The sequence below is a fragment of the Blennius ocellaris genome (genome assembly GCF_963422515.1).
Source record: "Blennius ocellaris genome assembly, chromosome: 18".
NCBI classification, from domain to species: Eukaryota; Metazoa; Chordata; class Actinopteri; order Blenniiformes; family Blenniidae; genus Blennius; species Blennius ocellaris.
Window position 1 is genome coordinate 4,819,158 of NC_137667.1, and position 26,130 is coordinate 4,845,287.

Sequence of the window (26,130 nt, forward strand, 5' to 3'; positions counted from 1 at the left end):
TGTTTCTGGGGTGCAAAATGTGACATGTATCTATGACTATGTGCAGACACTTTCCTGAAAACCTTCTGGGTTCAAATAAAGTGGGGAATAAGTAAGTGCTGCTCCTGGAGCCGAATGAAGAGAGAAAGTGGAAAATACAGTTCAACTCCTTCCAGTGTAGGTATTGACTGTTAAATAAAAAAAAAATGATATATATATATATATATATATATCTGTGTATGTATTAGTTTATGTTTCATATTTCTTTCATCACTAATGACAGTTTAATCAAGCGTCAATAACTTCTAGAATGTTTATGATGTGTATAAAATTCAAAAACTGCCAGAAAAAAAAAACTTTTTATGGCTTAATAAAGTCACTACACGAACACTGAAACGACAACGTCCATTTTTTTAATCTTTGAATGTTGTTTCAAAACTTGAAAATGCAAATGATTTAATTTTGTGCTCTTGGGGTAAAAAAAGAAAAAAAGAACGTGTGTAGTTGGATGGATGATCGTCGGTTGTCACTTTTGAAATGTCTTCAAGTGAAAACAGCGTTTTACACGACGGCGGTGCTCGGAACGGCTCCCAAGGTGGAAGTTTTCATAAAACACCTGGTGAGTCACCTTTAATAACAAAACGACTTCATCGTCTGACTGCACGAATGTCTGCGTTGATAATATTAATACAATTAATGCTTATGGCGTACTGTCCTTTGTGTGCATGCGAGTAACCGCTGAAGAATTTATTCCAAATGGTCTGTGTCATGGGGCATTAATGGAATAGGATAAATAAATGGAAAGTACAATGTTTGAAACCTGAAATAATCCACTCATTCATGCTCCTTTCTCAGAGTACAGGATGTCGTGGAGGAGACACTGCGCTTGTTTTTAAAAGGAAAAACAGTCACTGTCTATTTTTTTTTTCTTTCATAATGTCTGCATACAAAAGATCCACAATTATGTCAATAGCAATTACATTTTTCTTTTCTTTTGAATGAATGATGCAAAACAAAGTGACCATCATGCATTCACTGAAGCTTTGAGTGAATGAAAAAGACAAAACAAACAAACAAACAAACAAAAAAAAAAAAAAAAGGACTGAAATTGTATTTTGGATGTTTTTTTTCCACCTTATAATGGGAGCAGAAAATCAAAATGAAGCAGCGTATTAAAAAACAGTTTTTGCCTGCAGTGTTTTAGCTTAGCGGGTCAGCTGTGGAGGTCAGAGCCGCTGCCGCCACTCCTCATCGCCGCATTATGACTTCTTGGAGGCTGCAGCCACTCTGTGTACAAAGCAGGGCTTTCAACTAAAATGTTAATGGAAGCATTCGGCCATGCTCACATTGAAAATGATATCACACACTGAGGCTGGTGTGAATATCATTAGTCTTGCAAATAGGCCCAAAAAATAATGGGCATATTTGGGCTTGATGATAGTGTGAAGGAACGGGCAAAGTTTCAGGGTCTTTCCCGGACGGGGTGGGGGATTAAATTAGGAGCATTAAACTTTCTGGAGAATCCACTCAAAGTCACAAACTTCATGTGTGGCATGAGGACAAAAATGAACCACAAAAGTTCTTATTACTACCCTCTTGTGATGAAAATCTCTTTAATGAATTGTAAATCACGCAAAGGCTGCTGGGATATTTCTGTCTCCAGTAATGGAGGGGTGTTTTCAGAGGTACAACATGTGTTCGCATGAGTCGCAGGGGCCAATCATGGCGCAGGAATTTAAAAAAAGGTTTTCGTAAAATAGGTACGACTATTTGGGTCCTTTGTGAAATAGTCTCAGAGATGTTAATAGAGGTTATATTATGCCGCGTTTCAGCACTTTCACATGTGCCTCAATTGTCCAAAAAATGTTGTATTTAAAGTTTATTTCCCCAAATCCAGCTTTTCCTCGATTTTCCTCCATTTCAATATTGGATCATAGGAGCTGCACTCACAATCTGCTGTGTCTGTGTGAGCTGGACTGTCTCCGCCCACACATGCCCATCTTGAGAAGAGGAGGAAGTACTTCCTCTCGTGGTGCCATTTGCCAGAACAGAGCTGCCTGATTGTGGGAGGAGTCAAAGGGAGGGCCTACCTGTGATTGGCTAAACCCCCGATGACACTATATAGGGTTTGATTTCTGATTGGCTGCAACACAATTTTTAAAAATGTAGGGAGAGAGACGACAGCCTTTCTCCTCTTCTGGGCTGTCATTCCAGGTATGGGGACAATTATTACTGTTGGAAAACCATTAGAAAGTGGATTTTTGCACAATATGACCCCTTCAGGCAATGTTATTGTCGATCTATTCGCACATATGCAGCATCTCAAAAGTTGCTTTTCTCTCTTTCCATTTTCACTCGAAAACATCGTCGCGTAAACGAGGCCTCGAGCACGTCGCTCTGGTTCACTTCCTCGCCCAGCTCCTCCCGCACTACATCATCCAGAGACCTGGTATTTACATGGCCATGAATCCTCAATCGTAACGCACGTTATTCATGAGCCAGGAAGTCTGGCGAGCCAGCGTCTGAGTTATCTGGTCAACGCCGCGTCGCCAACGTGACAAGCGGCATAACTTCCGGCGCGGCGTTCACAACGCGCCACTGAAGTGGTGAAATACGTTTTTAATTTGCGTCCCACGTTTTGTTCCGTGTCGCGAGCTGTCGCGGCTCGCCGAGATGAGAGCTTAAAGCCGAAGCTATCGTGCCTTAAATAAATAAATACAAAAAAAAAAAAAAAAAAAAACACCTCATCATCATTCACATTACATGCAATCATGTACATGCAGTGAAACGCAGCCTGAACTTCCCGAGCAGCCGTCTGAGGCGTCGGCTTCAATTTCTACCCTTAAGAAACGACTCGCTGCTGATTGGTCCTCTTCACATTCCACCAGACGTGTTTATTTTCCTCCTTTACCATCTTCCACTCATTGATATGCCGCTGCCAGTCTGTCTGAGCGTGTGTGTGTGTGTGTGTGTGTGTGTGTGTGTGTGTTTGCTGGCATAAGTGTGTGTACATGATGTTTTGTGTTAGGTCCCATAAACACAGAACACTCATTTCTCTCTGCTCAGCGCCCGAGGCGGAATAATAACAGGATGCTCTCATAGGAAAAACCTTTCTCTCTCTCTCTCTCTCCCTTTTATTCTCCCAAACAGAAGCCCTCGCCATCGCTTCCTCTCTCTCTCTCTCCCGTTCCCTTTCTCTCAGACTAATGGTGAGCACTGAGTTTGAGAGCTCTGAGGAGCACCGGGCAGGTGAATCTCGCTCTTGTTCAGCAAGCCTCAGAGGACCAGCGTTAAGGGAGAGGGGGGGGGGGGGGGGATCCGACATCCCTCCACTGCCTTTGCTTTTCTCTTCTTGTCCCTTGGCCTTGGATGTGGAAAATGAGGCGTTTTTTTTTTTTGCTGAAACAACATTGAGATACAGTAAAGAGAGCACACTCCGGCTGTGTCGGCTGAAAACTTTCTGACATGAGCCGTGCCACTGTTGTCTACTGCAGATCATGGATCTCTGTATGGTTAAAAAAAAAAAAAAAAAAACTCCAAGATGCCATGATTGACCACGTTCCAGACACGAAATGATGAAAATAAAGAAGGGAAGAAACACTGCGGCAGTGAATGAAGTGCAACTGTGCCTGCAGGCCAACACGGCCCGACGCAGCCTCTCTCACACCCCGATAAAACTGCTTCGTCACCAACCTCCGAGCCCTCAGGCAGAGGTCAAGGACGTCACATGAATAAAAACACACACACACACACACACAGATCCTTTATGAATTACGATCCTGCTCTCTAATCAAACACCTGGCTGTTGCCTAACATCCTCTCCTATCTTATCTGATTTTATAAAACCGGAACGCTACCGGGATGATTAAACACCCGCGCACACATGCACGCACACACAGAGTAAAAAAAAACAAAAACCAGTTACCCCCTCAGATCTAGACGAGATTGCCGTCTCTGATGGGGACGTTCAAACGGCAGCCACATTACATCAACAGCGAAACGCGCGGTCAGTCGCAGCCGGATGAAGGAGTGAAGACAAAGAATAAACAAAAGCAGTTTCCCCCCGAATCACGGAGGACGAGGCGGCCGCTCCTGCGCACAGCGTTACATCAAGGAGGGAACAAGGAGCCGGGAGGATAAAGAAGCTTGAGTCCCCCCCCCCCCCCGTCAGACACTTAGATAAGATTTTAGGAAGGTAATTGGAAGGAAAAGGGGAAAAAAAATTTTTTTGTGTGTTAATTTTTTTCACACAATGTCTTTTTATGTGGCACGAGGGGGAATAAGAGCAGCCCTGGAAAGGAAATAACCGAACCAGGATGATGTGCTTGAATTGACTATGAAGGAGAAATAGCAGGGGGACATGTCCAATTAGGTAGCTATGGAAACAATCTACCTTCCCCGCCTCTGTCACTTTCCCCCTTCTTCTTCTTCTTCTTCTTCTTCTTCTTCCTCCACCTCCACAATGGGGCTCTCGATGGCTGTACCCACTCACTGTGCCGTGCTGTTCAAGGGAGTAATTGTCCCACAGTCAATTTCCAGATAAAGCGTCCTGGGCGTGGCGCTTGTACTCCAGGGTACCCGGAGTCAGACAGTCGATGGAGGTCTCTCCGTCAACTGGGGGGCGTGAGCCAGGCGATGGCTGCAATTCGCTGCGAATGATCGCGCGTCTCCACCCGGATGTGTCCTCGCAGCAGGGACTCCTGTGTCTGTTTGCTCGGAACGCTTAAAAGGGTCGATTCGCATCAATTAGGGAAGAGAAGCCACCGGCGAGAGGTACTGATTCAACGGCGCGATTCACCGGGTCTTACATGAGCAAACGTCTCAGTTCCAGTCCCGTAACTGTACTAGGGATCGGTTTCCTGGATCGATAGTCGACTTCAACTTTCAGACAGAGGGCATCATCTGACGGAATGAGCAGAATTCACAGTTGACTCGGCAACTGCAGGCTGTCCAGTCTTTGAGGTGGAAAATCTCAAACCTCAATCTTTATTATTTTTTCCCCACACCTACTTGCCAGGGGTCAAAATAGAGACAATTCTAATACTTGAGATTTGATCAACTTGAAGGTGTGGTTACTGTAAAAGCACTTCAACAATAAAACGATCAAGGAGCTTCACGCCTGTATTCACAGGCTCCCATTCACACGTGTGAAGTGCTCCTCCTGAAGTGCAGAGCATTTGCAGCCTGCCTACTTATTATGCAGCGTAGATCCGTGGATACTACCGACTATACCAAACAAGGAGTTTGTGACATTCGTGGCGATAAACCGTGTCAAAACAAACCAATTGTGTGGATGACATGTTGAACATTGTGTATTTGTCTCTCCTATGATTTGCAGCGTAAGTGGAGAAAGCTTGCGGTTTGATCACGTGACTGATAGTTGGTGACTTTGTCTTTTGTTGCCAGTTGCTCCCAATTCACATTAATTTACATAGAAAAGCGCAGTAAACATTTGCTGTTGCTCACTCAATAATGAATATTTAATGTTGTGAAGAACAACGTTTGTAATCTTCAACAGACTTTCTGGCTCCTCCTTAATATAGCTGAAATGATTGGAGTCTTGGAAAGCAATCACCGAATTTCCTCATTAATTCTTCATTCGCTCAGAATTGGTGCCGCCATTGCTCCACGGAACACGCTGTGAATGAGGCTGCGAGGCCTTTTTTTCCTTTTCTTTTTTTCCTCCAGCAGAAATTAGTTAATGGAAGAAACAATAAAAAGAGAGAGTGGAAGAAAACAAAGACGCCGCTCACATACTGGCTTTGTCGGCGTGAAAAATCTGCAGGTGAAATCTTTTTTTTTTGTGTTTTTGTTTCAGAAAACTTTCTGAATACGATGAAAGAAAAGGTAGAAATGCTTAAAACAATGTTGTTTTCATTTCGGGCCACTAGTGGGTGCTGTTGTTTGTTTTTGTTATGGTATAAACATTAACAATGGCGAATTCACAGACATTCATGTCAGTAGTAATGCCACTCTCACGTTGCTGTTATTGTCCATCTACTCGCACATGTGCAGAAGAACTATTTGCTATTGCCGTGGTGCACTAGGGCAATAACGGCGTTTACATGAATATGGTAACAATTGACTGGTATTGAAAAAATATTGTTTTTTTTAAACTGATTGTATTGAAAGTGTAATCGAGATTAAATGAAATATTAAAATAAGCTTCAGTGCTGAAGCATTAGAGGAACAGTATATTAAGTGTATTAAAGCATTAAACCAACATGAGCAATCTTGTGCTCTTTTTTTGCACATGTGAACAATACATCTCGTGATATGATGAGCGTCTGTAAACAGTATCAGTGATAACTCATCCAATAGATGAGACTTTGGTTTGACAGGCATTTCCAATGTATAGAAAAACAGAACAATGTTTTCTCCAGCTGAATTGAGAAATAATGGAGATGTGTAACAATCTCTGAAACTAAGAAGCAAAAAGCCCAACATATACATCCATTACAGTCAATTTCCTAATAGTCTGTAGTAAAAACATCATCACAGTGTTACAGAGGAAAATCATCAAGCTCTTTTCAATTTGCTCCAAAGAAAACATTTCACAGTAGATGTGAAATAATAAGCCATATTATCACATTTTATTTAACAACCTTAGCACTTAATGTTAAAGTGAGGTTACTGCTTTAGACTGTTACTCACTTAATACAATATAGTATTAAAGGTTTATGCTGTTCCATTATCTTGATGTTTTCTGATTTATTTAAAACCTTGATCTCGGTAAGCCTGGAAGCTTAACAGCTCCCAATTAGCCTTTAAATTAACGAACAAGTTGCTTAAAATCTTACCACGGCACTTTGTTTTAAAAAAGCAACAATTTCAAATACTGTTTGCAGTCAAGCAGAAAAGCCTATGGAGGCCTATGGATTATTGGAGCAACCATGACATTTTGAAGTAAACAAAAAAATGTTGCATGCTTAATTAAAAAAAAGAAGAAAAAGTAATCTTTTGGTGCCGTGAGCGCCACAAACCCCGTTCTTCTCACCTCGCGTTGTATTGAAGTGGAAGCAGAAATTGGCACGACAGATATCTCAAAACCTTGGCATTTTGGTAATTTGGGTGAGCTTGACCTTTTAAGAATGAAGCAATGAGATTTCACAAATAGCTTACAGCAGGCGAAGGTTCTACGCTACGCTGCGTTGTTTTTTTGTTTTTTTTGTTTTTTTAGTGGACGGGTTTAGATGTGGACAGATAGATGGGAAACAATGGAGAGATGTAGATGAAGCTGCGTCTCGATAGACTTGTTGAAGGGACTATTTTTGGCGCCAGTAATATTATTTTTCACTCTGCGAGAGATAGGAAGTCGGTCCTGATAAGTGTTTGTGAAACCCATTTGCAGTCCATGCGGGAGATGGCCTGTGCAGAGGGGGAAAACATACGCGCACGCACACGCACACACACACACACACACACACACACACACACACACACACACACACACACACACACACACACACACACACACAGAGTCAAAGAGGATGCACACAGCTGTATTTGTGTCAGTCGATAAGACAGTGCTGAGAGACTGCGAGAGACCGAAGTGGGGGGAGGGAGGATGTGAGGAGGAGGAGGAGGAGGAGGAGGGTGAGGCAGAAAGCGAACGGGCGGAGGTGAGAGAGAGAGAGAGACGCAGAGATGAACAGAGAGATTAGAGGTGGAGAGAAACGGGAGGGAGGCAGCGGGGTTGCTGGAGAAGCGCTCCCCACCGGCTCACTAAAATCATCGCCGGCCCAATTTCACAGGAAGCACTAAACCCGTCCATTATCTCCCGGCTCGTTGGCTGTCAGACGTGGGCTCATCTACGCCCTGACAGATGACGGTCTGTCTGTCTGCGTCTGTCATGTGCACACGTACACACACACACACACACAGTCGAAAAAGAAGACAAACACAATTGCACACGCATGTGGAGTAACCTCGTAGCTCGTTACATAATTCATGCACCGCGTACCTGTGCCCCCGGGGAAGTATGGTTGATATGAGGTAAATAGAGGTTCTCTGAGTCAGGATCTGTGTGTGTGTGTATGAGTGTGTGTGTGTGTGTGTGTCTGTGTGTGTGTGTCGTTCCTCCTCTCTGCCAGCTGCTCTGCCAGCCCTTTAATACTATTCAGCTCTCGCCCCCAAACACCCACGTTATATAATCATCATTTCCCCCTCGCAGTCGTCCCACTCTGAAAAAGGCACTAATAACAGAGAGCAAGTTTCTGGGCAACAGAGCTGAAGGAAGTTGCCTCCGTGCCGCTGCTTTAATGACAGAAGAGCATCGTCTTGTCAGGAAACATTTGAATTTAAATGCATTATTGACCCCCCGCGCTTTCCGTCGCCGACGCTTCGTGACGGCGTCACTTTTTCAATTTATTTTTCACACTTATTTAGAAGGCGGGTATAGACGGAGGACCGGGGGGGCAAAGCTGCAACGTGGACGCCGTTCTCTCTAAACGCGGCTTCGCGGGGGACGGTTTGACATTTTTTGGAAAGTGCGCTCGTTACGACGGCGACACGGGACGATCGGCGGCGCCCTCAATTCCGCGTCAGGCCGCTCGTTAGCCTCGGATTAGCCCGGCGGGCTTGTCTTCAACAAGTAACCGGTCGTTAGTTGAAATGTGGAAATACGTTGAACTAATTCCTTCATTCCTCCCCTGTAAGCCGCCACGTCTGTCTTCTCATCAAACTCCGTTTTTGATGCAGCTGCTCGGGTTCTAATGTAACGGTGTCGTTTGGGCTCGAGTGCAAAACAAAAAGACAGAAAATGTTTGAATCAATAGTAATCATCTGTGCCGTGAGAAGCGGGGAGCTGGCTGTAGATAAGATCTGTGCACTGCCGGTGTTTTCTATCCTGCTACCTTGGAGTTATGACGGCTTGGTTAAAGCATTTCCCCCGCGTGCTCGTCCTTCACGGGCGGCTCCAGGTTTGGCGCTGCAAATAACTCGAATTTGGCCCCATAATGTGTTGGAATCTGAGCTCGGACACACCTATCATCTCAAGCCTTGGCCCTCTCATTATAATGACAAGGGCAATAATACAGTAAGAGAGGGGGAAATAATGGCAGATACTGAGCGAGGTGATAATAATGAGAGGGAGAAAACAACGGGAGAGGAAAAGGTCGCACCCTGATTGCAGAGTCCTGTGTGGCGTTGGGCGTGGGTCATCACTTTCGCTGGTATAAGAACAGACATCAGGGACTAGAACTCGCACATAGGCGAGGTTTAACATTGCTTTATATCACGAATTGAGAGAAATTGATGCGAACTGCCCAACGCATCGACACAAGAATCTAAACATTACATCATTGCAACCCAAGCCCCATGTAATCTTAAATATATCTACAGTTTAGGACATTTGCCCTCCGGGGGAATCAGGGCGTCAGGGCTTTGATGGGGAAAGTTCGGTACGTGATATCCCAGGAAAGGAAAGGTGTTCAAAGGAGTATTGTGAGTACTGTTGCTAGGCAACCAGGCGGCCATAATTGGAGCCCAAAGACTTCTTGTTGCACTCTAATGTCAACACACACCCATTTACTTTGATACGTTTACTTAGATACACTTTAGACACTGTATATTGAATACATTTTCAGGAATACCGGATCCCCCTTCTGCTAAATTGTTCAGGGTAGGTAATATCTAAACAGAACACATCAAATAAATGTGTTTTAAAATATCCGTTACACCTGGCCAACTCCCTAAAATCCCAATCTCGTGTTGCAGGCACTTTGTGGAGGACAAATATCCAGTTGTGTTTCACTTCAATGGTTTTACATCCATAGAATATAAAACATGCTAATTAGCTTACTTAAGACAGGTTAAGTTTCATTACCACTACTGCTAAAAAAAAAAACAAACAAAAAAAATCCTGTCAATACTGGTGATTTTTTTTAGTTTTAATGCTGTCTGGAAGGGGAACGATTGAGCTTGTGAGAGGATAATTTGCCTCCAAATTCAGAAATTACAGTCGAAAGGAGGTGAAAAAAAAAAGACCCTTCATTTGGGAATATGAAACTGCGGCCAAGCAGACTGGCTTAAAAAAGGAACAGCTCTGTCATGAGACTAAAAAAAAAAAAAAAAAAAAAAGGTGGCTGTAACAATGGCAACACAGCTCCTGGGGACACATGCACACACACACACACACACACACACACAAAACAGAACCCCCAAAACATTTATTTTCTTTGTGTGGAAGCCCGTGTGTGTGAGCAGTCGTGCTTGTGAATCGGTGACAACAGCGGCGCACGTCCAACGTCTTACCTATCATGGGTGATTCAATGAAACTCCAGGTGTTGCTCTTCGGCACGTAGGACTGGAGGACGCCCGCCGAGCGCCCGGCCTCGTTCACACCTCCGAACACGTACACCTTCCCTCCGCACACCGTGGCCGCTGCAGAGTGCACCGGCTTGGGAAGAGGCGAGACGGTCTCCCACTGGTTGGTGATTGTATCGTACCTGCACAGAGAGTATTTCGGCAGTCAACAACAGGAAGTGCACGCCGGCCAAAGTCCTGACTTTATGCATGAGGACAGAAACGACCCCAACTGCATTAAACAGGTGCACGATGGGCGAGAATCGCCCCCCCGTCCTGCATGATTCAGACGTCTCCCTGCACGCGGATTGAATGATCTTATCATCATCAAACTTGTTAAAAAAAAAAAAAAAAAAAAAAAAATCCCATGAAGGAGCTCCTCAGAAGTATCAAGCATAGAAGTAAAAACTGCATGCACTGGCTTGGGAAGAGAGGAGACAGCCTCCCATTGGTTGGTGATTATGTCGTACCTGCACAAAAAGATATACATTTCCAACAAAATGTCACCGTTAGCAGCAGGAAGTAGATGCGGGCCAAAGTCCTGACTTTCTCCATGAGTAAAGAAACGACCCCGATTGCATTAAACAGGTGCCGGATGGGGAGAGTCACTTTTAACAAAAAGAAAGCTAATGATTCATAAACTACTCTCACAGTCAGTCAGGCAGTCATTTACACCCCCGCACACAAACATACCGGCCGTTTACAGGGGGACACTTGGACTTTTAAAGTTCCCACTGCTCTGAATTCACAGTGAAACGCTCAATTTTGGCTGCGGGGCTGACAGATATAATTAGCAGAATGCCTACACCACCAGGGAAGATGAAAAAGACCAACCATTACGTACAATGACAGCAATTAAAGCAATTACACAAAACAACATATGTTGGGAGCTACAAGCCATTAGTCTCTGGAGTTGGGCTGCGTGTCAAGCGCTGAGCTCTGGCCCTGTTCTCGCTGAGCCCCTCTTTGGCAGACTTTCCCAAAACCCAGTCGACCCGAAGCGGCCCGAGCGGACGCGGCCAGATGAAAAGGGTCCCGACACAATAAGAATAAAACTCCGGCTCGCGGGGACTGTGGCCCTGCTGGTGGTTGAGCATGCGAAAAATGTATATTTCTTCCGTTTGTATTTGTGGTGTGTGTGTGTGTGTGTGTGTGTGTGTTGCACCGATTCAGACATGCGCTCGCTCTATTTGCGTAGTGTGTTAGCGACATAATCCCGTGTCCATGGGCTGCTGATCAAAGCAGCCGCGCCGACGGCCTTCCAGCTGGAGAGGACCTCATTAAAGAGCGGCGGACGGATCCACGATCTGTGATTAAAACACACATTCATTCAGACCAAAGCAAGCCTTCCTAATCAAGGTTGTGGCTTTGTTGTGAAAGGGAAAAAAAACCCAAAACGAAACAAAAAACACCTTTGTACTGAAATAATAAATCAAGAAAAAACAATAATAATGCAGAGGCCCACGTCGCTAAGCCAACAAACCTTTTACTTGAAACACTTGAGGGATGCTTTTAAACAAGTAAACTCCCACATTCACACTTAAAAGCAATTTCTCAGGCTGAAATTATCCACCAGGGTCGGCGACCTTCATTAGCGCACAGGTGTCGGCTCCTTCGCTTATTCCTGCAACATGCCGGTCCAAAGCACACGAGTGTTCACATTTTAACCCTTCACATGCCATCCGGACGTTACAAAACCCAGAGACTTAAAAAAAAAAAAAAAAAGCAGCGTAAATAAAACGCCCACAGATGAGATAGTGAAAAGGCGGCGTAGCGGTTAGCGCTACGCCGCTCCCAGTCCATATTCTCCTGGGACTTGGTAGTTTTATAGTTGACAGTCACTCGGAACGGCGATACAACTTTGTCGTCTGTCCACGCGAATGTCCGCGCGCTCACCATTGTTAAAGTTTATAGCGTGTTGTTCTCGGCAAGCCTGTGTGTGTGGTTTCATAACGGTATTGGGACACACAAATGGGCTAAACATGGATGTGATTACAGTCTCCAGAGAAGTAATAAAGCAAAGATCGAGCGGCGACACCGGCTGCTGCTCTGGCATTTGAAGTCGGAATAAGTTTAACTGACACCGGGACGCAGCTCAGTTGCCTTCGACTTCCTGCGGCGAGGCTGTGAGATAAAGCGCATGAGGAGATGGGTGAATTAGCCTCTGGGAATATTCTCTCAGGCCTAAGGGTGTCTGATAACGTCCTTGGGAACAGCAGCTGCTTTGAATCGACTGTCAGTCTGAGGAAGTGGCAACATGGGAGGCACGCCGGGGAAGGTGGACTGGAGACGCCGGGGCCTGCCAATTAGAGCTGTTTAAACAAGGACACACACACAGATTGAGTAACCGAGCCCTGCTGAGGACTAACACGAGTCTCGTTCTCCGGCAGATGTAATTACCCCTCAGACCACGCTGGGGGAGGTTCATAAATTTAAGGGTCAGACGCTGCTGAGAGATGCTGATTATTGGACAGACAAGAGTCCAAACGGACTGCTGCGAACAGCTGGTCTCGATGAGGAGAGATAAAGGGGGGATAAAATGCGGAACTATAGAATAACACAACAACTCCACCACTGCTTCTAAACGGTTTCCTCCGGAGAGACACACAAAGAAATACAGACTTACAGCTTTCAACTTTAAGTCTCAATCCCAAAGAAAGAAGGAAGTTCTGCAAAAGAAAACATTTGGCAGTTTTAGAACTGGATTCATTTGATTTTATGGCTTTAGAATAAGTCAAATGTGCATTGAAAGCTTCCGTCACTGTGTCGCAGTTTCCTTTTTTAACAATGCTGAGGTCTTGTTACAAATGCTGCACCATTTGAGTGAAAAGCCCTATTCAAGTGAAAGAGTTATTGTTATGAGACAAGCTGGCAGGAAGGGAGAGTTTAGCTGTTAATGTAATACAGAAAATTCCAAAATGTGAGCAGAAGAATATTAAAAATTTAACCATCATTGAAAGTCAATTCAATTTGAATTCAGTTACGTCGAGTTAGATGATAGTTATATCCACGAGCTTCTCAAAATCCAACAAGTTCTCTCTGATATGAGGAAAATTCATGGATGGGGAAAAACTATCAATTTGATGCAATAATGTTTTGGGTTTTTTGGGGGGGGGGTATGTTTTTCGACAGGATTCATCATTGAGATGTAGATGATTTACATGTATGGTTTTAAACCTCGGCTGTTGTCTTTTAAACTGTGTTCAGAGAAGATTCAGCAGTTTTCCTGAGTTAGTGAAACAATCCGGTGTGTTTCTGGTGCTCGACAACAGACTGAAAATCAAAACCCATCCAGTTTTTGATTTCAGTCGTCTCTCAATCAATGTATGAAATCCCTGAGTTCAGCACAGTTGTATGTAACTATTGTGTCGTTTCCACTTGGGAAACATTTTCAGCCTTTTGTTGCTTCTTATCGCGGGAATATTTGCCGCCATCAAATATAAAAGAAGCTGCAGCTACATCTCATTCTCTTTCATTTTCACTTAAACGCACAACTTTGAGGAATCCTGCTCTTTGCACACTGCTTTTAATTGACATTTTACTCAACCATCCAGGTTTTTCAGGAAATACAGCTGTAAACACGCATCGAATATGATTAGAAATGTTATTGTTTTGTCAGTTATTTCTACATTCGTATCACCCATCGAACCCATTTGGTTGCCTGTGAAGGCGATTTACAATCTGGACAAGTCACCAGTTCACCACAGGACAAACGGCCCGACAAATAATCATTGTCACAATTTTTAGGGCAATTTAGCACCATCAACGAACATTAAATGCAAATGTTTGTTCTGTAGGAGGAAGCTGGAACACGATGCATGTTAAGGAAATACCCAAAACATCCTCTCTTATGAAATATTTTAATATTCTCAGATATTTTTATGACTGCGTTCGCCTTTGCTCAGCTGGGGTTTGAATTAAATGCAGCAGTAATAAAGAGAAATTGATTTTTATGACTGATAAACCCGAATTATTTCAATAAACAAGACTTAAAATATTTCCACTCATGTGCCATCAATGCAAAGCATAAAAGAGATTATGGGTACAGGTTAACATCCTTTTCTTTATTTCAAATGAAAAACAAATGTTGAAAAACCAGCGCCGCTCTAACTTCTGCTTGTGTGAGTCTATATCACCATTAGTGGCGCGTGGATCAGAGAAACAAATGTTAAAAGAGCATGAAAGGTAAACATGGCACAGCGATCATGCGTTCAAAGCCGGCTGTGGGGGGTGGTGGTGGTGGTGGTGGTGATGGGGGGGGGAGAGGGGGTTGTGATACAGAGCAACAGGTTCGGGTCAGGAAGAAACGCAGTGCTTCCGACTGTCTGGGGTGGCAAATCTGATTGAAGCCATTATACGTCTGATTCACCATCAAGCTTTCAATGCGAAGCGTGACATTAGGAGTGACACTAAAAAGACTCCGCGTGGGTGTATATGGTTTGATTGAATCTCTATCAGGCGGAGACGGAGAAAGGAAGGAGACAGGGGAGGGAAGAATAAAACGACACGGTGTTGATCACACAAACAAAGACCGTGTCTGTCGTCTTTCTTTCCCGGAGTCACGCAGAAGACGTCAGACGCCGCCGTCACGACCCTGTAGGATTTTATCCATCAACATGTTGCACCGCATCGATTATTATCTTTTTTTTTTCTTCTTCCTCCTTTCATCCGAGTGTTTATATACAAAGACTGATCACTGCATGGAGCCATGTAATCGTCTGTAGCTCCTGACAGGGCTTGTTTCATCACGCAGGGACAATCATCTCGAAAATGCAGCTGCGGGGTTACAAGCAAACAAACAATGCAGGATTGTATTCTTTTGTGGCGGCTGAGAAACGGCAGGAAAAACAAAAACGTAAGAAAGGAGCCGAACCATTAGCCAGTTAATGCTTGGGGGTGGGAGGAGGGGGGGGGACTGACATGTCAAGGAATCAGATTTGCAAGAAGCAAGTGTCAAGCAGGTGCGAGGAAACCCACGCGTCCCTCCGGCCCGCTTGCTCGGCCTTGACCAGGCTGGATGAGAAGCATAATGTCTGGAAAGCAACAGGTGAAATCAGACAGGTGCTGACGCGAGTGTGCAGAAGCATGTGCCACGCTTGTTTACGTTGACAGCAGATGGATCCGACAATTTTCTCCACCTGCCTGCTTGGCTCTGCATCGCGCACAAAAATCTGTCCGGGAACCATGACGTACAGTAAAAACAGGCCTCGAGACACATCTATGGGGCAATTTTCACATTAAAGGAAATTAACTGGAGTGCTGCAGGCTGGTTCAAAAGTCGGCGGCACAGTCTACATAATCCAATTACAACACATGACTTTGCTCTATGTATATTCTATATTGGGTCTTAAGATTTCACTAAGCTCCTCCATAAACATGAGACTGCCACAGATTTCTTATTAAACTGTACTTGTTAGTCAATTTTTTTTTCTTCCAGATCCCTTATCTATCACTGATGATGAGGATATTGTGGGTTTGCCTCCAGGACTAGAGACTCCGCTCGTGTGGAGATTTCATGTTCTGCCGGTGCGTGCGTCGTGTGAAAGAGTGTATGTGAATGTGTGTTTGTCGCTGAGGTACCCTGTAGTTCATTTCCAACTGCACATTATGTGTATGTGCATGTGTCAAGGCTGCACAGTGGAGTCGTGGTTAGCACTCTTGCTCCAATCCCGGTTAGAGTTTGGGCTTGAGGACTTTTTAATTTAGAATTTGCACGTTCTCCCTGTTCGTTCAGGTTCCTTATACATACAAAAAAAATACTGTATTTGAGGTAAACTGGTGAATATCTGACTGCGTTTGCCCTTCTATGGACATTTGCTGCTCCACCACAAACTTTAACGAAGTAACTAAGCTCATCATACTTTATCAATAACCTTAGAGAAATTCTCTTTTTCCAGATTTACCCATCCTATTTCTAGGATACAGCAGTTTTGGGTTCAGTGTCATGCTCAAGGACACTTCAACATGTGGACAGGGGCAAGATGGGGATTTGAACCTTTTGATTGAGAGACGGCCGAGAGATTCAAAGCGAGGAAGTGAATCTTTCCAAAAACAATCTCCAGTCTCTCCTCAAACACATTAAAAAGAGCTATTCCTGGGAAACTGTTTGGAAGCCGGATTAATACACATTAGACGATCTCGTCAGCGCTGGTGACAGGCGTTGGCGCCTTCCGCTAAAAATAAACTAACAATGCTGATGTTCATCAACATTAGCGACGCGTCGACCTGTAGAGAACGCGACGTGTTCTTAATAGTGCTCGGAAAACATTGTAACGAGGTGGCGCAGTGCTCGTCAGATCAGCTGTTTTTTTACTGCTTATGTAGCTCTCTGCTGACAAACAACAACTATGAGACGTTTTCTAGTATGCGATTTTAATATATTTTTTTTAATGTTTCATAATATCCTTGTCTTATGTTCTATTTCATGTTCAATTCAAGTTAAAAATGTTAACCTCTGTTGAGATCAATTACGTTTTTAGAAGTATTTTGCCAAATAGCCTAATGATCCTTGGGTGTGTCTTTATTCAGTGAACATGTATTTATGAATATGTAAATAATGGCCCACCTCAATCACGACCCAATCATCCATCCCTCCGCTGCAGCTTACACTGACCTGAAGGTCAATTCCAATTGCATTTATGTATTGTTCTCTACAACATAATAGATTACATGAGCCTTTGGCCCGACTCTTCCCTCCACCCTGCAAACTGATGGGATTTGATCCCGGAGGTATGTGACGTATTGAACCCTCTCTCGTCCAAAGTAAAACAGCCGCTGCAGATCCCGCTGCACAAATGCACAGCCACGACTGTATTTCAATCACGGCATGTTCTCTTCTGTATAATTTACACCAAACAGTTATGTTAATCAGTTTTAAGAAGAATTTACATCCCGGAGAGTCTTAAAGGTCTCGAGAGTGTGCTTGGAAGATCGACGCAACTAATGATTTTCAGAAATCCATCTCTGCCTCCTCCTTTAAAATGCGTCTGGATGGATGTTGTCCTCACCAGCTTCACATGTGTCACCCGGCGGTGACGTCAACGCCCGCGAGCCGAGAATATGCGCCGCATAAGCAGATATTGGCCCTCGGGGCCTGTCATTTTGGAACGTTAACAGTGAAACATACATCTGAGTCACGCGTCGGCGAAATTAATGCACGAAGTAAAGCATCAGCAGACACGCAGCCCGCCGCTGGATTTGCTGGCTGGTTGCATGCATGCGGATGTGTATTTAATACCGTTATGGAGAACTAAATCTATTTGCACACTCACATTATGGAAACTAGTCGTTCTCATGGGAAAAGACATTCAATTCTGGTGAAAAAGACATGTTTTAATGGTTGAGTAAGGTGAGGATTAGGTTATGGCTCGGATTTGAAAACGAGTGGATGGAGAGATGGACGAGGTTTCTTTTAGGAATTTAAGGACGTCACACATTCTTACAACAATCAAAATAAGAAATGGGGGAGAAACATGACATATTTACAGATAAAACCAACATATATGGCAACAACATTTCTTTCAAGACTAAAATTAAGTATGGAAGGGGAAAAATCAACAATATGCACACACACACACCATATTAAAAAATAAAAATAAGTCAGAAAGCATAAAGTGGACTGAGGTGAAAAATTATACTGACGGTAATTGCATGTGTCAGTCAGCTGTACTCTGCAGTCTCCAGAGTAGATCTGCACAAATTGAATGCAAGCCAATGCAACGTCCCCAAAAAACATGAAAATGTGTGCGTACGTGTGTTTGTGTTCTTGTTTTCTTCTGATTACAGAGCAGCTGCGGCATCAACATGCTGCAGGAACGGCGACTCGAGCTTCAATCAGCCAGAACATGCTGTCGTAATGCACTGGATGACTAAAATAGTTGTTGACCAGCTTCTGCCTGCCGATGCTGACCACACACTCCCTCATCTCTGACCACACATCTCGGAGACTCGCTGTCTCCGAAACGCACAAGCGATGCCATCTAATCATCAGAACGGCGCCCAAGGCACAGGGCCAGCTCGCTAATATGGTTAACTGAAGGGTAGTGGGGATGATAAACCACGCTTCCCTCTGTACTCGTCTCTTTTTCCACATGCATGCGATAAACTCTAATGGATGGGCTGCCAGTCAGTAAGATACTGACATGTATCATTTCCCCTGAGATACAAACTACAGCATTTATAGGGTGAGAAAAGCAAATGGGAAGTTCTGTGGAGGAAAGGAAAGAAGATAAAAAAGAAAAAAAACTCGCACAGATAAAAAAAAAACCCCACTTGGGCTCTATACACCTCAACACAGACAAAAAGATCTATTAAGAGGCAGAAGGGTGCATCACGCTGCAGTTAGAACCACACTGCTTTGGCACACAAACACTGACTGCTCCACAATAGATACAGTACGCCCCCACCCCCCCCCCCCCCCTCTCAGTTGTTGTTAAAAGCCTTGAAATCCAAACAGCGGGTCGTAGATGACGGTACACAAAGAGGAGAAGGCACTCTTAACAAATCCTATATTCATTCAAGCTGCTAACTATGCTTGCACTACAGCACTGTAACCTTTAAAAAAAAAAAAAAAAAGAGTGTGCGCACTGGACTGCAATGGAAGTTAGTTCAAAAAAATAAATAAAGAAAAATGCATTCATCGCCTTGGGAGAGAAGCTGATGCTCTAGATTCTATCGAGCAGCAACTCATGCCCTTAAGTTACAAACTCGCATTAATCCCCGCTACACCCCGGCTATCTGTCTCTCTCCCGTGAACACCATCTCTGTGTCTCTCTTTCATTCTCCTGTGCTGCCCACACACACCCGCAGATACATGCGCGCACTTCAATGTGGACTGCAAAAGCAAAAAAGAGAAAAGGAAAACAGAGAAAAAGAGTCGTGTTGGTAAATCCACCTTGTTTTGAAAGAGGAAAAACTGGCACGTCGCACTAAAAGTGCTGCGTTTTTAAGGGTGTGAAGAGGTTTGCAGTTTTAATTAGAATAGCTGGAGGGAGACACTGTGATGGGCTTAAGGATGAATCAAGTTTTCCTTTATTCAAAACTGTAAAATGTCCAATAGTTAAAATACTGAAACACAAATAGAACACACACAAAAGATTACATTACATCTGGTAAACATCCCACCTTTTACCATTTAACTGCTCCAGTTCTGAAAAGTGTGTGGAAAACTAAATGGATTCAATAATCTGTGGGGTGCATTAGCCCATAATTCACGAGAACACATACAAAAAAACAGGTGATATTTAATTTGTTGGCAGCTACAAATATATATATATATATATATATATATATATATATATATAGAAAGGTCAGTAACATGACTGGGTATGAAAAGACAGTGATGGAGTCTGTATGGACTGAAGCTAGGTGGAGGTTTGATTCATCAATTTGTGGGGAAAAAAAATTAAGAAGCAAAGATTGTAAATAACTTTATGAAATATTTTAAAACAGAAAAACAAAACAAAAGATAAAGCCAGGTTTCAATGTTTTGGTCCCTCGGGAGCGCAATCCTCTGCTGCAGGTCCTTCACACATGACCACGATTCTGAAAGATCTCTGGGTCAAATCTCATTGAAAACGGACCGATGCAAAAAAGGGAAGACTGTTGTGTGGTCAGTCGAACAACTGATACTAATTTTGGAAGCTGAGGCTGCGTGCTGCAGACAAAAAAAAAAAAAAAAAAAGGAAAAAAAAAAAAAAGCAGAGAGGGACCATCTGGCTTGTTATCTGCACACAGTTCAAGAGCCACTGGCTCCGATGCTGCGGGGTTGCATTATTGCCTATGACCTGGGCAGATTACACATCTGGAGAGCCTCTATCGACGCTTAAGGATATATGGAGGTTTGAGAAGAACATCTGCTCCCATATACACAGCATCTCTCTCAGCGAGGAATTCACATATTTCAGCCAAACAATGATAAAATTGCATGCAGCACAATAGCAACTTTTTTTTTTTTTTTTTTGTCTCAGGCAAATTCGAATTAAACTTTTTTTTTCCATTAATATTAATTTGTTCCAAACAAGTCATTCATATATAAAGATGCCCGCACTTTGTGAGTCGGAGTTCTCACATGACCTTTTAAAGTGTTTACCAGCATTTAGTTGAAAGCCGGTGAGTCACTGAACAGTTGAAGACTTCCACTCCTCCTGCCTGCCGATAGTAAATGGCGAGGGGCAGCGGTGTGACAGGGAAGCTACACAAACAGTACAGGGAGGAAACAAGCTCTTAATTAACTGAGCGTATCGAGCACATTTAGTTAACCTTCGCTGTGGACGGGCCGCGTGCGGTCGCCAGGAGTTAAAGCCATCGCCGTGACGGACTCACCTGAGCTCTGAGTGGCGTCGACAAATCGCTGACAACTGGCTGCGCATGCCACGTAAGCTCCTGCGATTTACAATTATCAAAGGTGCTCCTTAAGACTGACGCGCACAGTGGTGTAGTGTTTATTCTTGTTATGCTGGTTAGAAGAAAAAAAAAATGACATTCTTATTTTGTACTGTCGTTGCTTTGATAGTACACCTGTCAATCTGAGGCGGAGAGTAAGTCGGTATCTTTTTACATTTCACTGTACATAATTCTGTATATCAAAAACTAAAAGTGTCTGTGTATGGTAGTGGTGGTGGGGGTGGGGGTGGGGGAAGGTGTCACACTACAACGGCTTTATATTCTATCAGGTTTAAGCTCAGTTAATAAAAATTTACAGGGCTTTTCGGTGTCTTTATGTTCTCATGGCGCAGAGTTTCTCTCAAGTATCGTCCCTCACCAGTCTAACAACATGCATGCTTGCTCAATTTCAAAAATATCTCTTTACAAAATATCTCGTTACAGCCTCATTCGGAAATTGCAACCCCACTTCTCACACACGCCATGTTCACTTCATTAAGATCTTTTGCCACGAATAGTTAGTTTCCATTCGTAAACTGTTTAAAACTTCCGTCTGAGAAAGCTTCCCCCTCACCTACTGGGTGACGGGTTAACATTTGAACGTGGTCTGTAAGTTGTCGAAAGGTTTAAGAGAAAGTAGATAACCGACCATGTCGTACTCAAACTTTGCATTCCCGTGCTGGTGCACATTTAACTAGAGCTTGTTTGGTTTGCATGAAAACTGAGGCACGAGAATAGAGGAAGAGCGTGCGCGTGTGTGTGCGCGCATCAATCCTTCATAACCCTCTGTTTGCCGTCACAAGTAATGAACTGAGAGGTTGTGATTTGGCTGCAGGGAAACATGGCTGCTGTTGTGTGAATCAGCCCGAGCCTGGACGGCCCTCCAAACAATTTGCACGCAGATATAGGCATCACTCGCGTGCATTAACATTTTTCTCATTTATCCGAGATGCTCGTTTGCAGGCGAGGCCAGGGACCAAAAAAAACCCAAACAAAAACCCCAAACAAACAAAAAAAACTGACTAGCATGACACAGACAGCTGTGGAGTCCAGGTAGGAGGGGGGGGGTGGGGGGTGGGGGGGGGGGGCTGCTGAAATCGTGTGCTGAACTTTCATTTGAAAGGAAATTGGCCCAGACGTGCAGAGCAGGGCTGAAATGTGCATGTGGGCTGTTTCGACAAAAGGAAGCTGCTGATAGCGACGATGAATGGATGGATGTTCATTTGGATTCATCCAACTGTGACTTCCTGCTTCTTAGCATATTGCTTGGTGTCTCATCCAAAATGTGTTACTCACACACGGGGATGGCCGCGCGGGGAAGAGGAGTGACGGGTAAACAAGAGGAAACGTGCAGGAGGAGGAAGAGGTGAGCGGAGGGCGGGAGAGGAGGGAGGCTTGACAAAAAAAAGTGAGCGGTGATAATATTTCTTTGGGTTAATCCGTCTGCAGGTATGTCTGTCAGTGAGGACGTGCAGCGGTGAACAACACGAGGGGTGGGGTTTGGGGTGGTGGTGGTGTGGGGGGGTTTGGGGGGGGGGGGTGCATCCATTTTGGAAAGGAGGAGTGAGGACAGAGTGAGAGTCTGTCTGTTGTTGTGTCAGCTGCCATCTGCGCGTCAGAGCACATCACACAAACTGCGAGGCCGGCGCCCACACGCACACGCACACGCACACGCACACGCACGCACACACACACACACACACACACACGCACACACCTCTGAACGAGTGCTGCCTCAGACTCACACTCTCCCACATGTGGACACACTTTACAAACCGACGCCAGCACATTGCCGTGTCTATAATCTAATGTCTCACATTCAACTGGCTGTATTCAGGAGGAATCTGCAGCAGAAATCAAGAAACTAATTTTTTTTCTCCTTTCATTAGCAATGTAATGCAATGTGACACTTTGTGGTTACTGAGAAATGTATACACTTCTAAATATAGCCTCAGGGCGTGAAGGTATATAGCTACAGTGACGGCAAACAATGTTTGTTTATGTTCCAATGAGTAGATCGAGTTATTCTACGCGTATTCATATACATGTACATATTGGTGTATCGGGGGCAGATTACAAAGACTTATCTTATTCATGTCTCTCCACATGTACCCATGTAGTAGGACTGACACACACATGTACACGCACGCACACTCCAACTCACCTTTGGCTGTGCTCTACTGCACAAACGACAGCTCTAATACAAATTGTCAGAGATGAAAACAAAAACAGCGGCTCTGTGACAACTAATTTGAACTCGTTTGTATGCACCTCTGTTCCCCGTGTTGATTTTCTCTGCATGTGACAGCTGCTTGTACCTGTGTTCCTTCTCCCCGGGTTGCTAATCAATGTCTGATGGTGAGATCCACGGAGCCCCGCCACGCCGAGGAAGGGCTCAGCGCAGCACTGAAATGGAAATGTTTGGATATTTGCATCCTATAGGAAGCCGTTCATCCGCCAACACGCCTGCTGCTTCATTATCGGGGGGGGGGGGGGGGGGGGGGTGTGGAACAAAATCTGGCAGTAATCACACTTTAATTTAACACATGACACAAAACGACTTGTGTTGGCCTTGTTTCAGCGACGAGGAGAAGAAAAATATCCCAGTGTTCGTGGATCAGATTGCATTTGCACAACTCATACGCTTGTGTTTTTAACTACGCGCTGAAGCAGTTCAGATTATATTCTCACAATTTGTAAGGATAAAAAGATTCCCTCAAGACATTTATGAAAATATTTAAGAAATGTGTCTTTCAATTATAAAATGAATGAATTCCAGAATAAAAGAATTCATAAACACAGTTCATTCCTAAAGTTTAACTGTGACTTCACTGTTTAGTGTGTTTCATGAGTAAATACACTGGAGGAATTACGTTTTCAGCATGACGCCAGTGTGTGGGATGAAATGGATCAGCTTTCAAGAGCCACATTGAGCGAAAGGTTGACGGCAATCCCAAGATGGGTGGAAAAAAAACCCCGAATGATCACATCTTCTGTCAACTTAGGCCCCATTGTTGTAATTGTCTGTCTACTGACACACGTGCAAAAGTGTTTACTCTGGCATCAAGGAAATGGACCTGCGAAATGTCACTTTCGCCATAAGTCATAGTTCCATTTCAAATACTTCTACATGATAGGGATTAGCAAATAATCCTGCTGAAGGGCAACAGGAAAGACCAAAAAACTAGGAATCGAGTAATAATAATAATAATAATAACAATAATCATAATAATAATAATAATAATAATAATGAAAAAGGGGAAATTCAAATCAACAAAACTATCAAAGAAGTGCTAAAAACGTACATAAACAGTAACAATAAAAATGATAAAATCCTAACAGTTAGGAGATTGCCACTCCAAATAAAAAGCGCTTTATCTGCTTTTTAAAACTGCCAACAGATGGTGCCTGGCGAACATCAACTGGTACAGAATTCCATCATTTTGGTGCATGAAAACAGATAATCTGCTTCACTAGTTATTTCTCACCCCCCATGTATTTATTGCAGGAACATTCATCAAAGCAGCATTTGATGATCTCAAAGCTTAAAGCATGGGTTTGAATATATTCAGTCAAAAAAAGGTGCTCATCCATGAAGTGATTTACAAACAATTAAAAGAATTACAAAATCAATTCTGAGTGAGACAGACGGCCGAATCAAGGATGCTAAAATGGGTGTAACATGCTCTCCTCTTCCTGTGTAACAGTTTATATTCCGGCAGCTGACTTTTGAAAAGGCTGCAATTGATCAGGAGCTGCTAGTGGTGGACCTGTCAAACAAGCACACCTCTTTTTTTCTTCATTTAATTACAAGTTTTGTCTCATACAGTGATTAATGTGTCACAGGAAGATGTTTAATGTGTTTAGTTGGCGTTAATATACTGAAGATACCGTGTCTCCAAACAAAAAGCAATATGCTGTACGGTTGATAGGCTTTGCGTTGAAATTGCAACGGAGCGCTTTGGAGGTGCTTAATTATCTTTCTATGTGAAAGCAAATACACTTTCACTCATGAAAAAATAAACATGAAGTCAGCTTTCTACTTTAAAGCTCTGCAGAATATTTCTACACAGTGGAGCTCAGACTTTAGAGGAACAAAGAACAAATTCTTGAGTACAAGTTGACTCAAGGTCATGTGTATGTAATAAAAACAGAGAAGAAAGGCATTCAATCTTTTGAAATTGTCATTCATTGAGTTGGCGCAACTTTTACTTAATATTTTCTTTCTCTACGTTGCTTTCAGGCTGGACTTTGCAGTATTCCCACTCGAAGCAGGAAACATCCAGTTATGCAAACCATTTAGTTTTAGTCCATTAGGCCTGCTTTAAATTTTGCCACGTCCGCACTCTTTTGTGGGCCTTTTTTCCTGTGATATGCAATCAAAAACCTCCCGAGCACGATATGCCACCGACCATCTTTCACACCGCTTTCTAAATGATTCATGTAGTGACACGCTAATGTCAGTGTTGTCTGTCGGCCCTTCAGGAGGCTACAAACATGGTACCAACACTGGGCGCACGCGTTCATTTACAGCTACCGTCTATGAGAGATGCAGGTCGTGTTGAGCAGCTTGGGGCCGCTTATGTTCCGGAAGATGTCTCAGATGCTCCACAATTCTTGTTTATGACGGGTGAAAACATCAAATCGTGACCTTTTCTTACAGATTATGTGAAATGTTTTATTTTTGCAAGATGAAGGCATTTCAAGGTCATGATCAAAGTGCAAATAAAAACCCATTTGGATTGGAGATGTTGCAGAGTTTGCATGATTTCCAGCAAAAAAAAACCCAAAAAACATCTGTTTGAAGTGAATTGGTGACTGTCTAGGGTGTACTGTTCTTTTACATACAGTGAACTGGGATTGCTTCCGTCGCTCCATGACTCTGGGTCGGAAAAAGCGCGACGGGCGACAGCTGGACAAAACTCCTACGATTGAAAGCAAATGAAGAGATTATTAACCTTTCCATTTGACCTGTCTGGTTTGTATTGGGACCCTTCTGATTCTGACCCTCGTGTTGGTTACTGCTTTAACCTTTCACATCCTCCCTCGTTTATGAACTCCCAAATCTCTCACGTTCGCCTCAAAGGCGGCGCCACTTTGCCTGTTATTTGCTCACGGTAAACAAACGTCTCACAGATTCTGTACAATGACATCTGGGGGAGGGAGTGGGGGGGGGGGGGGGGGGGGGGCTGATGGAGTCGTGCTCTCTGTATGGAGGGCCTGAGAGTGGGCTCATCTGACAGATTGAAGTCAAGGTCAGTTAAATGACACACATGTGCACACAAACACTCCACTGCCATCACTGTTGGAAACTGCCAGAACATGTGCGCGCGTGCGCGCGCACACACACACACACACACACACACACACACACACACACACACACACACACACACACACACACACACACACACACACACACACACACACACACACACACACACACACACACACACACACACA

The 26,130-nt window shown here is 43.8% G+C and overlaps 1 protein-coding gene across 1 annotated transcript in view; it reads right to left on the reverse strand.

Moving 5' to 3' along the window:
* klhl29 (kelch like family member 29) overlaps positions 1-26,130 on the reverse strand; it is a gene marked incomplete at both ends in the record, with an annotated part of 120,896 nt that overhangs the window by 7,496 nt on the left and 87,270 nt on the right. Inside the window, one exon of the mRNA XM_080513990.1 lies at positions 10,234-10,427. Coding sequence (XP_080370116.1) covers positions 10,234-10,427 — 194 coding nt within the window. The remainder of the gene's footprint in view (positions 1-10,233; positions 10,428-26,130) is intronic.